The sequence below is a fragment of the Sapajus apella genome, unplaced genomic scaffold (assembly GCF_009761245.1).
Source record: "Sapajus apella isolate SASKATOON/1434 unplaced genomic scaffold, GSC_monkey_1.0 scaffold10, whole genome shotgun sequence".
Lineage (NCBI taxonomy): Eukaryota > Metazoa > Chordata > Mammalia > Primates > Cebidae > Sapajus > Sapajus apella.
The window spans coordinates 32,667,553-32,680,715 of NW_022436950.1; the positions used below are offsets into that span (position 1 = coordinate 32,667,553).

Sequence of the window (13,163 nt, forward strand, 5' to 3'; positions counted from 1 at the left end):
TGTGTGTGTGTGTGTGTGTGTGTGTGTGTGTGTGTGTGTGTGTGTGTTTATAGCTCGTATTTTCTTTATCTACTCATTGACTGATGGGCATTTGGGCAGGTTCCATATTTTTGCAATTGCAAGTTGCACTCCTATAAATGTGTCTGCAAGTATCTTTTTTGTATAATGACTTTTATGAAAGCTAGTTTAAACTAAAGAGGCTGGCTAGTAAAAAACCAAAATATCCTCTCTGCTCTTTTCATAGACTGGGAAGGACTAGGATTTGCTTCAGAAAACCTATGTTTGATGCTTCTTACGATCCCTTACTAGTACGTGGGCCTGGCATGTGCAACTTAAACTTCAAAACTCAGGATACCATTCTAAGTTTGAAATAAGGCAACATGTTCAAATGCACTTTGAAATCTACATTCTTTTCTCTTTTCTGCTCAAGGCAAAGATGCTGCTAAAGAAGAACACTATCACGCATCTGATGGCATAAACTCACCTCATCATGAACCAGCTCCAGTGGTTCTATCATATACACGAAGGTATCATCTTCAAACATGCCACTAGCACAAAAGAAACCACACAAGGAGGGAATAAACAAACACAGTAAATGGCAAGAAACAGCAAGTGAGCTTCATTATTGTGTCTTCAAAATAAAGAGTATAACTGAACAAATCCCTTTACATGGTCTCAAATGCAATACACATATCTGCATGGAGTCCCACTGTGGCCCCAGCACTCTACTAGGCACCATGGAGGCTATAACTAATGTTTGAAATTCAACACATAGATTAGAAAATTACTCTGGGATAAGACTATTCACTCAGTGGCAGTCTCTAAAGTTAATATTCCAGAACCATGTTCAACTATACAAATTTCTAGTTATGTAAATTCAGTATCGTCTGTAAGAAAACAGGTCCTTTACATATAAGAATAATCTAAAACTATCTGGCTCTGAAGAAGCAAACAGAGGTATCTTTATGCTTGTAAATTCTGAATTGCCATCAAGCAGTATGACTCTGTGGTATGCAAATTACATTTAATTTTCAGAGAAGTAAGGTTTTTTTTTAAAAATGCAAAAAGTTTCAAGATTCTTTGTCATCACATGGCTAAAACTAAATCTTTATATGAGGTGCTACTGTGTTCAGGTCTAAAAGGTACCAACACACGATTTTGTTAGAGCCCACCCCTGGTCAATGTGCAAACTCTGCTCTTTGTCACCCACCCTTACCTGGCTAACTCCAACTTACTGTTAGGTCTAAGTTTCTTAGATCTACAGCCAACTGATTCAAGTCTAGCTGTAGGTCTAACTGATATGTCCTCTGGAATACACCTCTGGGAAACCTTCCTGGACTAGTATTGCCATTCCACAAGCTCCTGTCCTTCCCCTCTACAGCTCTTAGCACAATGGTAATTAAACATTCATCTATGTAATCATTCGGTTAATCTCTGCATCTCCTGCAAACACTAAGTGTTCAAGAAAACAGGGACATTGCCCTCCTTGTGCACCACTCCATAGGCAGTCCGTAACACAGCACTGGCACAGAAGAGTCACTAAAATATATGTCCATAAAAGAGAAACTGAAGAGGGTAAACGAATAAAACACCAATGAGATTCCCACTTACTGAAGTCCATTGCAGGTTGACAGAGCCACCTTGGAGTCCTTGACGCCTCTGATGCTTCCATGGTAGTAACAGTGCTCTCCGCCCTGGAAAGCAGAAGGTTTAATTGACTGGTTGTATTTTATGCATCGTGATTAATTATTTGGGTGCTTCCATAAAGCAAAAAGAAATGCAAGGAGGGGCATATATGTGCACTGTATTAATAACCCTAGAAACTCCTCCTAAATGAAGTTGCAAATAAGACTGGGCAATTTTTCAACTTTTCTATAACAAGCATGTGTGTATTAAATTGAATGAAGGAGAAAAGGCTTTAAAAAAGAATGACACCAATGTAACTAGTAAAACATACATTCCTTTAAAAAAATTTTTTCGTTGTACATTTTATTTATTTATTTATTTATACTTTAAATTCTGGGGTACATGTGCAGAACGTGCAGGTTTGTAACATAGGTATACACGTGCCATGGTGGTTTGCTGCATCCATTCCCCCACGTTTCTTAAGTATGTATTACAGGAGTATAGGTATTTCAGATGTTGTTATGGAATAAGGACTTCCACTTGACTGAGGAGAGACTCCAAAAGTGTTGTTTATAATCATTTTTTATGGAAAACTATACAAAATCTTGTTTTCTTACCTTTGAAAATTAACTTAAAAAACATTTTAGAAACAACATATAAATGTAGTTTTCAAAGTCAAATCATAACTACAAGTTTAAAAAAACACACACAGCTGTTTCCTTTGTCCCTCTTTCACCTCTACCTCCAAGGCAACCATTTTTAACTGTTTAAGCTGTTTCTTCTGGTGTTTGCTTACATATTTTGAATGTTTATACTTCTATGTTCTGACTGATTCCATTTTAGAAATTACTTTCCTAATACAGAATCTTGAAAACCCCTCTCACCCCCAATACATTCTAATGCATATCACCAGTTTTAGTTAAATATTCATTGTTTAGGTGTACTCTGCACATGAGCTCCTACCAGACTAAGGAAGTCCCTGAGTTCCTATGTGGCTATCTGGCTGCATGGGGTATGCAGTAAATTGGGGACTTAACTACTCTACATCTACTTTCAACCAACTTTTTGTTTTTCAGATGCTTTCATTTCTGCCTTTCTGGGATAAGTGATGTAAGTTGACTTGTTTCTTCTTGGTTTTCCCCCAAACAAACTTAGCAGAGCATGAAAAGCTCAAAGCTAAAAGTCACCCCTCATTCACTTTCCATCTCCGGAAATTTTATGACTATGTCTCACCTACTTTTTTTCTCTTATCCTGTCTTTGTCTTGGTGGGTTCATGTCCTTTTTTATCCCCTGTTATTTAGGTGTGTTGTTGGGCGAAAACAGAGATAAATATATATTTATACAGTCAGGGATTGGTTCTAGAACCCCTACATATTCCCAAATCTGCACATATTGAAGTCTCACAGTTGGCCCTGTGGAACTCACATACGGGAAAAGACAGCCCTCCACATACACAGGTTTTGTATCCCACCAATACTGTGTTTGGTTGAAAAAAATCTATATATAAGGGGACCTGTGCAGTTCAAGGATCAATTGTGTATATATATATATATATATATATATATATATATATATATATACACATATATGGGTGTGTGTGTGTGTATGTGTGTGTGTGTGTGTGTGTGTGTGTGTGTGTGTGTGTACAGTAAAGGGCTGCTTTTCTTTTCTTCCTTTTTTTTTTAAGACAGTGTCACTCTGTCACCCAAGCTAGGGGCAGTGGCATGATCTCAGCTCACTGCAACCTCCACCTCCAGGTTCAAGCAATTCTTGTGCAGCCTCCTGAGTAGCTGGGATTATAGGAATGTGCCACTGTGCCTGGCCTTGCATCACTGTATTTTTTGAACCTTAAATGAGGCGGCAGGTGGCATCCAATCTCTGATGTTTATCATCATAAGAAAGTTTTAATAGCTAAACTGTGTAGTTACATTAAGCATTATAAACAAATTGGCAGCTTCCAGTTTAGTATTAGTACCAGTAGTATGAGAAGATCTTCTGAGCTTTTATTACTAAATTTATAGCAAGTTTTTAAAAAGTATTATGGAAAAATATTATGCGGTAACACTTCAGACCACTGCAAAGTAACACCTTATTTCATATAAAATAAATCTTGAGAGAGAAGGAGCAATCCCTCCTGGGCGCCAAGCATAACAGTGGTGGGCCAGTGCAGGGAGCCCACTTCTAGAGGGCATTGACCATCATGACTGCACAGTCAGCTTCAGGGGTGCCTTCCACCCAGGGATCTAGCCATCTTCAACAACAATTACCTCACAGTGACTGTTGTCTCCATGTACCCATAGAGGGACAAACACAAAGTGCCAAAGGGTCTTCTAAAAATAACAAAATAACAAATTGATTCCCACATCTTCAGATTCTCAAGTCCATATTTCTTTCTCCAGTTAGGAAGACCTCAGACAATTAAAGAGGGCTGGCCCTGACCACCCAGGAGTGGGTCACAGACCTGTGACCTGTCAAATGGCAGCAATCAGAACCAAAAAGAGCTCAGTTCAGCCCATGACACAAGTCTCTGTCCATCCCTACAGACATCAGCATTTTCAGATCCAAAACTGTCAGTTAATAAAATTTAACAAAAATGGAGCATCTGATAAGTGGAAACAGGAAATTAAAAATCCTAGCATGCTCCCTACCTTTCTTAGCCTGCTACTTGCGCACAGCTGAACACTCCACAAGCCAGATCATGCTCAAATAATAATTCTGCTCCAGAAGGTCTCCAAGCTCAGAATCTCATTGAAACCTACCAGGTTGCTCTTCATACACTGACACACTGAAGCCTTGTTCATCTTTTTAAACACATCCTAACCAGAAATGGCTGCGGATAATGACCCTGTGACTCTAGTGATAACAACTTGTAAGGGGAAAGATACCTGGTTCCCTGGTATTACTAATCTAATAACAGGAACTGGACAGGCATGATGGCTCATGCCTATAATCCTAGTACTTTGGGAGGCTGAGGAGGAAGGATTGCTTAAGCCCAGGAGGAGTTTGAGACCAGCCTGGGCAATGTAGTGAAATCCCGCCTCTACAAAATATAATAATGATAATGATAACAGGAAATGTTGGATTCTACTCACTTCAGTGGAAATAGAACCAATAGTTTCAATTTGGTTTTAAAATCGCCCCACCTTTGTGTTTGTGTAATTATTTCATCTGCATAGTAAAGTTCCATCAGCCAGTTCTTTATTGCTTATGAAACTCCCAAAAACCTGGACATTCATCACGACCATGCACTGATATTTTCAATCTATTCCTGAAAATCTGGATAAACATTTGAAAGGAAACTACACAGGCCTTAACTAGAAAATATGCATATTATGATATCGAGGTTCGGAATATAATAATAAAACTATGACACTATATATATTGATTCTGAGTATTCCATACACATATCTTCAAATACTTCAAGCTTATCAACTACTAGGATATGCTAAACTATTTTAAAAATCAATGAGCTGATAACAAATGAGAAACAGAAAGAAGATACCTATAATTGGACGTGTGTACCTGACTTTGAGTACTATAGAATAAGGAAATGAAAAAAATAATATTGGACAATTGGGGAACTTGCAACCCAAACACACAAATTATTAATTTGTTTAATTATTTACTTTCATTAAATTTAATGGAGGAAAATGTTCTTGCAGTAGTTTAATTAAAAAGTATTAGAACAGTTTGGCTGTACCAATGCTATGTAAATTTTCAATAGTTCATATAAATTACACTATTCAAACTTAAAATAGTTTTGTGAGGAGCTACTGTGGTCTGCTATCTTGATTCCTTGGGGGTATCTTGTTAACCGGTTACCATGGTCCTTCCACATTTTATAATGTACTCCGAATGTTGCCAGGAAGGGCAATATTTTGAATGATTAATAATAATTTCAACTTTATACTCAAAATTCAAATAACTGATAATCCTGGATCTAATTTAAGTGATTTAGTGTGGATAGTTCTGTTTTCCTTGTTATTGCTTAAATTGTTATTTATGAAGTGGTAAGAAACTGTTTTTAAGAACTGGCTATTAATTCAAAGACTAGGGAAAAAGTTCTGGTGTATACAGAAGTAAAAGAGTCATTTTTAGTATAGGAGTGGAAACACAAACTGTAAGTTATCTAACTTTTTGATTAGAAACAAAGCATACAAACATGAATTTTTAAACCCAATTACGGCAAGCTAAGAGGCAGTAAAAAAGAAGGGAAAATAGATTTAAAAAATAGTCTGAAAAAATCATTAAAATATTTACTAAAGGAAGAGGTAATGAGGAAAATAAAGGAAAAGAAGTAGAAAGAAGGGGGGAAAAACTCAGAAAAGGGAAGACAGACTTGTGTGTCTGAAAATACCCCTGTCTCCAATACAGCACCTTGGTGGGACTCTGATGGGCTTCTGCAGAGCCCACCCTCTCTTACTCATACACTTGACAGGGTCTTCAGAACACTTACTCCTCTAATCTCCTCCACTCTGCATCAACCCTACCTCCCAGCCAGGAGCCACGTGCACAGAGACCCACTGCACTCGACCATGATCCATGCCCTCCTGCCACAAAACCTTCACTCTTAGAAGCAAGCTTGACCTGAGCTGTGATGATGATTTGATAAGGAAAGCACAAAGAACATTCTAAAAGGGTGATGTGGTTATAATGATAAAGAAAAGAATAAAAGTGAGACAAGAACACAAAGACCCACAAGGGCAGGGATCTTTATCTGTTTGGTTCACTGATACATATCTAGTACCTAGAACAGGAACTATGACCTAGACTAAGTCACAGTAAGAGCTAAATCAGTGTGTGTGTGTGTGTGTGTGTGTGTGTGTGTGTGTGTGTGTGTGTTTTCCTTTTCTGTTTTTTCAAAGTTGTCTATATCAGGCTGGGAGCGGTGGCTCACGCCTGTAATTCCAGTACTTTGGGAGGCTAAGATGGGTGAATCACTTGAGGTCAGGAGTTCAAGACCAGCCTGGCCAACATGGCGAAATCCTGTCTCTAATAAAAATACAAAAATTAGCTGGGTGTGGTGGCACATACCTGTAATCCCAGATACTTTAGAGGCTCAGATGGGAGAATCACTTGAACCCAGGAAAAGGAGGTTGCAGTGAGCTAAGACTGTACCACTGTACTCCAGCCTGAATGACAGAGCGAGTCTCCAACTCAAAAAAAAAGTTGTGTATATCTAAAATATACAACATGATATTTTGATATACATAGTGAAATTATTACTATAGTCAATCAAATTAACATGTTGTGTTTCTACCTCACAATTACCTTTTGTGTAAGCGTATGGTGTGAGCACCTAAAATCTACTTTCTTAGCAAATTCCCATCATACAATACGAATGACCATAGCCCTCATGCTATACATTCCATCTTTAGAGTTGCAGCCTATATAACTGCAACTTTGTACCATCTGACTTAAATCTCCCCATCCCACCACTCCACTCCCACCCCTCTACCTCCTGCCCATGGTAACCACTGTTCTCTCTGTTTCTCTTAGGTTGGTGCAAAAGTAATTGTGGATTTTGACATTACTTTAGATGGCAAAAACTTCAATTGCTTTTGCACCAGCCTAAATATATATTTGACTTTTTAAGATTCCACACATAAATGAGGTCACAGAATATTTTTCTTTCAGTGCCTGGCTTATTTCAACACACACACACACACACACACACACACACACACACACACACACATAATGGAATAGCGTCCGGCCTTAAAAAAGGAGATCCTGGCATTTGCCAAACATGGGTGACCTGAAGGACATTATGCTATACTAGTAAAAACATATTTGTTTAATGAATGAACAGAATGGCTTATTCATGAGCATGTGTTACAAAGCCAATCTTAAAGGATTCTTGTTTGATGAAGAGGGTAGGTAAGTAAACTCTTATTCCCCAGCTGGGTTTTTGTTGTTGTTGTTATTGTTGTTGTTGTTGTTTAGATATAATTCACAAACCATAAAGTTTCCCTTTTTTAAGTATACAATTCAGTGTTGTTTTTTTTACAATTCTGTGAATTTACAACTCTGTGAATATGGTATTCCCACTATCTAGCCAGAAAAGTCTCATCAACTCAGAAATAAGTCCTATACTCATTAGCAATCATTCCCCATTTTTGCTCCCCTCCACTCCACCAGGCCCTGGTAACCATGAACCTACTTTCAGTTCCTATGAATTTGCCTATTCTGGACATTTCAAATAAACAGAATCATATAATATGTGCTCCTATCTTTATGGCTTATTTTACTTAGCATAATGCTTATAAGATTTATCTATGGTGTAGTATTTATCAGTACTTCATTCCTTTTCTGGTTGAATAGAAATTCCACTAGGTGAAAATGCCATATTTCCTTTATTCCTTCATCAATTGAAGGACATTTAGGGTGTTTCCACCTTTTGGCTGCTATGAATAACGCTATGAACATTTAGGTACAAGTTTCTTTGTAGACATATGTGTTTAATTCACTTGGGTATATGCCTAGGAGTAGAACTGCTGGGTGATATGGTAACTATTTGCTGAACTTTTTGAGGAACTGCCACACTGTTCTTCCAAGCAGCCACACAACATTTTACATTCCCACGAGCTGTGTATGAGGGTTCTAATTTCTCCACAATCTCAACAGCACTTGTTACTCTCCATCATTTTTATTATAGCCATCCTAGTGGGTATGAATTGGTACACACCCAAGTTTAAATGAGAGAGTGACATAGAATTGAAACATCAGAATGTCACCTTCATTTATTATAGCTCTATACTGGAAGATAGGATTAGTTGAGAATCTAATAGGCCTGCTAATGCTGCACCCATGAGTTAGCTAGTCTTACTCACCCAGCCAGAGACAACGTGGGACAACCTAACTTCTGCCACACACACACACACACACACACACACACACACACACACACACACACACACACACGAGGGTGGCCACAGCACAATTTGGAGAGGAGAAAGGTGGAAAGAGCATGCTCTTCCTATTGGAGGGTGGATTCTACAAAGAAAAAAAAAAAGGAGGGAGGAACTGGCCACACAGACATACTTTCCCAGCAGTCAAGCTGCTCTTCCTTCCCTGAGCAAAAATGAGCAAGGGAATAAGAAGAATCCAGGGTGAGAAAATAGACCTAGGAAAAGACACTTTCCCCACCTAAGAATGACAGTAAAAAGGTAGAGGGAAGTTGGGATGGGGGCACTTCATCTATCTATTCATCAAATGCTGCTGGTCAGGAAGTAGTTCCTTTTATAAGCAGAAGAGAAATCAAAGTATTAGTAAGATTGACAAATATGTATTAACAGCTCACCAAAAAAAGACAACAGAAATATGTTACTTTTGAAAAGTACCTTCAGAGTGTTATATTGATGTTTATTCTTTTATAAGAACTGAAAAGCTAAAACCAACTTATTTTAAATAGGCTCATCAGCAAAGTTGGTCACCAAATAAAGTAACAACAAATAAAGTTGGTCAACAAGTAAAGTAACAACAAATAAAGTTGGTCAACAAATAAAGCTTTTGACACTGGTCCTGGCCACAGTTTTTTGGTCATGGTAAAAAGCATGGCAACAGAAGCACAAATAGACAAGTAGGACTACATCAAACTAAAAAACTTCTGCACGGCAAAAGAAACAATCAACAGATTGCAGAGACCTACAAAATGGGAGAAAATATTTGCAAAGTATACATCTGATGAGGACTTAAAGTACAAAGTATATAAGGAAACCAAACAACTCAACAGCAAGAAAACAAACAACCTCATTAAAAATGGGCAATGGACTTGAACAGATATACCTCAAAAGAAGACACAGACATACAAATGGCCAACAGGTACATGAAGAGGTGCTCAACCTCACTAATCAACTCATAATGAGCTAGCACCTCACACTTGTTAGGATGGCTATTATCAAAAGAACAAAAGATAACAAGTGTTGGGGAGGAGGCGGAGGAAAGGGAATCCCTGTAAACTGTTGGTGAGAACTTAAATTCGGGCAGCCATTATGGAAAACAGTATGGAGGTTCCTCAGAGAACTAAAAATAGAAAGGAAATAAAATATCACTGTCAAAGAGATAATGATAGCTGCAAGCATTATTCACAATAGCCAAGATATCAAAACAGTCCAAGTGTCTATTGACAGATGAATGAATAAAGAAAACATAGTATAAAGGAATATTATGCAGCCTTAAAAAAAGAAGAAAATACTGCCATTGGTGACAACATGGATCTACCTGAGGGACATTATGTTAAGTGTAATAAACCAGGCACAGAAAGACAAATACTGAATGATCTCACTTACATGTCCAATCTAAAATAATCTAACTCATAGCAGCAGAGAGCAGAATGGTGGTGGCCAGGAACTGAAGGGAAGGGGAAATGACATGTTGGTCAAAGGATACAAAGCTTCCGTTACACAAAACAAATGCGTTCTGGAGATCTAATGGACAGCATGGTGACTGCAGTTAACAATACTGTATTATATACAGTACTTGAAATATGCTAAGAGGGTGGATCTTAAATGTTCTCACTACAAAAAAAAGATAACTATGTGAGGTGATGGGTGTGTTCATTAGCTTGAGTGTAGTGACCACTTCACAATGTATAAATATATCAACACAACGTTTTGTATAATACATATAATTCCTATATATACAATTTAAGTTATATACCTTAAATATATGCAATTTCTATTTTTTCAATTATATCTCATTAAAGCTTGGGACAAAAAAGGCAACGAATCACAAAGGCCCACCTATTATATGATTTCAATTATGTTCAGAATAGGAAAATCTATTGAGATAGGAAGTATTAATAGATTAGTGATTATCTATGGCTTGTGAAAGAGAGATTAGGGAGCAACTGTTAATAGGTAATAGGTGGTGTGGTTTCTTTACAGGGCAATAAAAATATTCTAAAATTACATTATGTTGATGCACAATTCTGTAGATACACTAAAAACAATTACATTGTTTTTATGCTTTATGATATATGTTACATTCCAATAAATTTGTTTAAACATAAAAAGTAAATAAATTACTTTTTAAAGTAGTAAAAAAAAAATCAACCAAATAGTTTTATTATATATTATGCACAAAGCACTGGCAGGAACTTAAACAAAAGCTATTGCTCCATCAAGTGCAGAACAAAAGTTCTTCCTTATCCATGGACTGATACCTAGCATTTATATTACATGCTTCTTTTTGACCTCTCCAGCTCCTAAATTTACTTCACATGGAAAGATGCACTTTTAACCCACTTCCATGCAATAAAAGTGAAAGCCAAGACATTAATCTTTTCTTAGTGAGAAACAGGAATGAGGGAGGGGCTTGGTAGTGGTGAAATGGGAAAACCTAGACAATCCTCTTTTCAAAGTATGGTTGCAACTAATTCCTGGGATACTGTCAATGTCATGTCCACATTCATATTTAACTCCACAGCCAAATAGACTGTTCTTTAGTTATGTGGATATTATTGTATGTCTATGTGTGTGTGTGTACACCGTGTGCATGTACTTTTGTCTAAATAGTTTGAGATTTTGGGGGGAAAAAGGCTGCATTATATGTGAAAATACATTTAACCTAGCCATTCTTACATATTAATTTCCTTTTCTGGTACCCTGTACAAAGATTTTCTGAAACAGCATAAAAGACAATCTTCACGAAGTTTATTTAAAAATGCTTTAAAATATATATATATATACACACATACATATATGTGTGTGTGTGTGTGTGTGTGTGTGTGTGTGTATGTACATATGTATGTAATGGTTGTAAGAGTATGAATTTATACAAACTTTCAGAAAGAAAAACTGTTAATATATTCGAGAGTGTAAAAAAATTGTACCAACTCTTTGACCCAGAAAATTCCTTTCTCAGACTTAATCCTGAAGCAATTATAAAGGATGTATTCAAAATGTATCTGGAAGTCCTTTCCTTGAAGTTATTCATATAGTGAAAGATAGGAAACAGTCAAAATGTCTATCACCATGGCATTTTTAAACAAATTATAACAAATGAATTAGAAATAATACTATGAAGTTTTTAAAAATTAAAGGTTTAGAAGATTGCTTAATACATGCTAAAATATTTTAAGATTCATTACATTTTTTAAATCCTGATACAAAATAGTGTGTACCACATCATCTTGGATTTTCTTGATGTATATAAATATAGACATATAAAAAAGAGACTGTTAATTCATTATCTATGAAGCACATAAGTTTGGGTATATGAGCTGTTGAATGAGAGAAAAGCAGTGAACACAGAAACAAACTGCAGTAAACACAATTTCTTTTGCTAGAGTTGAAATATCTTTTATTTTAAGTTTTAGTTACAACTGATAACAGATTTGGAGTGTCTTATTAATGATAAGGCCTCCTTTTGGGACCTCAAATGACCTCTGGAGGCCAATTAGCTATTCTGTTTCTTATAAAAAGAAAAAATAAAAGTAACTGAGTGCGTTAGTGAGAAGTTTGGATCAGGTTTCTGTGTCCTGCAAAGGTGGCTCATTTGCTGAGTCTATAAAGTTCCCTGCAATCTCGTCTACTCCAAGCTCATGATTCAGCATCCGCAGTGCTCCTGGCACAGCTGACAGAAGCTTCAGTTTGTACAAATGCCAGGAAGCTCATTCCCACACTTGATTTAGCTTTTTTGCTCACTTTCCACAGCATTAACTTTTAAGGAGATTCAACAGCACCCAAATGCAACCTAATGCAAGTACTGACAACTAATAAGAACGATACATGTTAAGTTCTTAATCTGTGGCACAAAACTCAAAAGCTGGAAAACACGTCCAATTACAAATGTGCCCACTTGTGAACTGGAATGTTATAAAGCCTGAGAAATGCCAGGGCCTCCTGGTGTATTTATAATTAAGGACACCTATAAATATTTGCTGAGAAGCCATCAGACTGAAAATCTCAGTTACCTATGCTGCACAAGTCCACACATGGGAAAGGTGCTGTTTTCAGGCTGACATGTGTTAGAAATCTAGGAAAAAAAACAAACAACAAATCTAGTGATGTTTCCCCACTTTGTTTCCTTTCCTGTGCCCCCGGTAGCCAGGACACTGAGGACACTGCTAGGTTCAGTGGCACTTGTTGACTCCCTAAGTCAGAGTTTCTTTCTGTAGCCATTCTGGGGATCTTCACCCTGACTGATGGAGATCACTGTTTCTTATATACAAATAATCCCTCTCTTGCTTTAATCCTAATCCACTTCCTCTTTATTAATTCTCCCTGAAGAAAAGAAAGTTCATGTCCAAATGAAGGAACCAGATACCCAAGTACCCTCATATTCAATGCTCAGTGGCCTTAAGCAGGCTTATTTTCCCTCTCCCTTAATTTCTTCCTTAGTAGAGCAGGAATAATAACATCCACCTCATAGAAGTGTTGTGAAGGCTAGAGAAAAAGTACTGCCTAAATCTCACATCCCCCACCTGTCCTCTGCCCTTCTTGGGCAGCAATGTCATTTGCACTCAAGAGTCATTCTAACAGCCCAATCCAGATTGATGGCCATGAGCCTGGTCCTTCTTTATTGACTACTT

At 37.2% G+C, this 13,163-nt stretch overlaps 1 protein-coding gene across 10 annotated transcripts in view; it reads right to left on the reverse strand.

The window, feature by feature from the left end:
• The window catches only part of ADAM23 (ADAM metallopeptidase domain 23), a 197,685-nt gene that overhangs the window by 102,943 nt on the left and 81,579 nt on the right, over positions 1-13,163 (reverse strand). For all 10 annotated transcript variants that reach the window (XM_032278479.1, XM_032278481.1, XM_032278485.1 and 7 more), the window contains exons 5-6: positions 1,612-1,694; positions 485-548 (exon numbers count right to left, since the gene is read on the reverse strand). In XM_032278479.1, the coding sequence (XP_032134370.1) occupies positions 485-548; positions 1,612-1,694 (147 nt within the window). The remainder of the gene's footprint in view (positions 1-484; positions 549-1,611; positions 1,695-13,163) is intronic.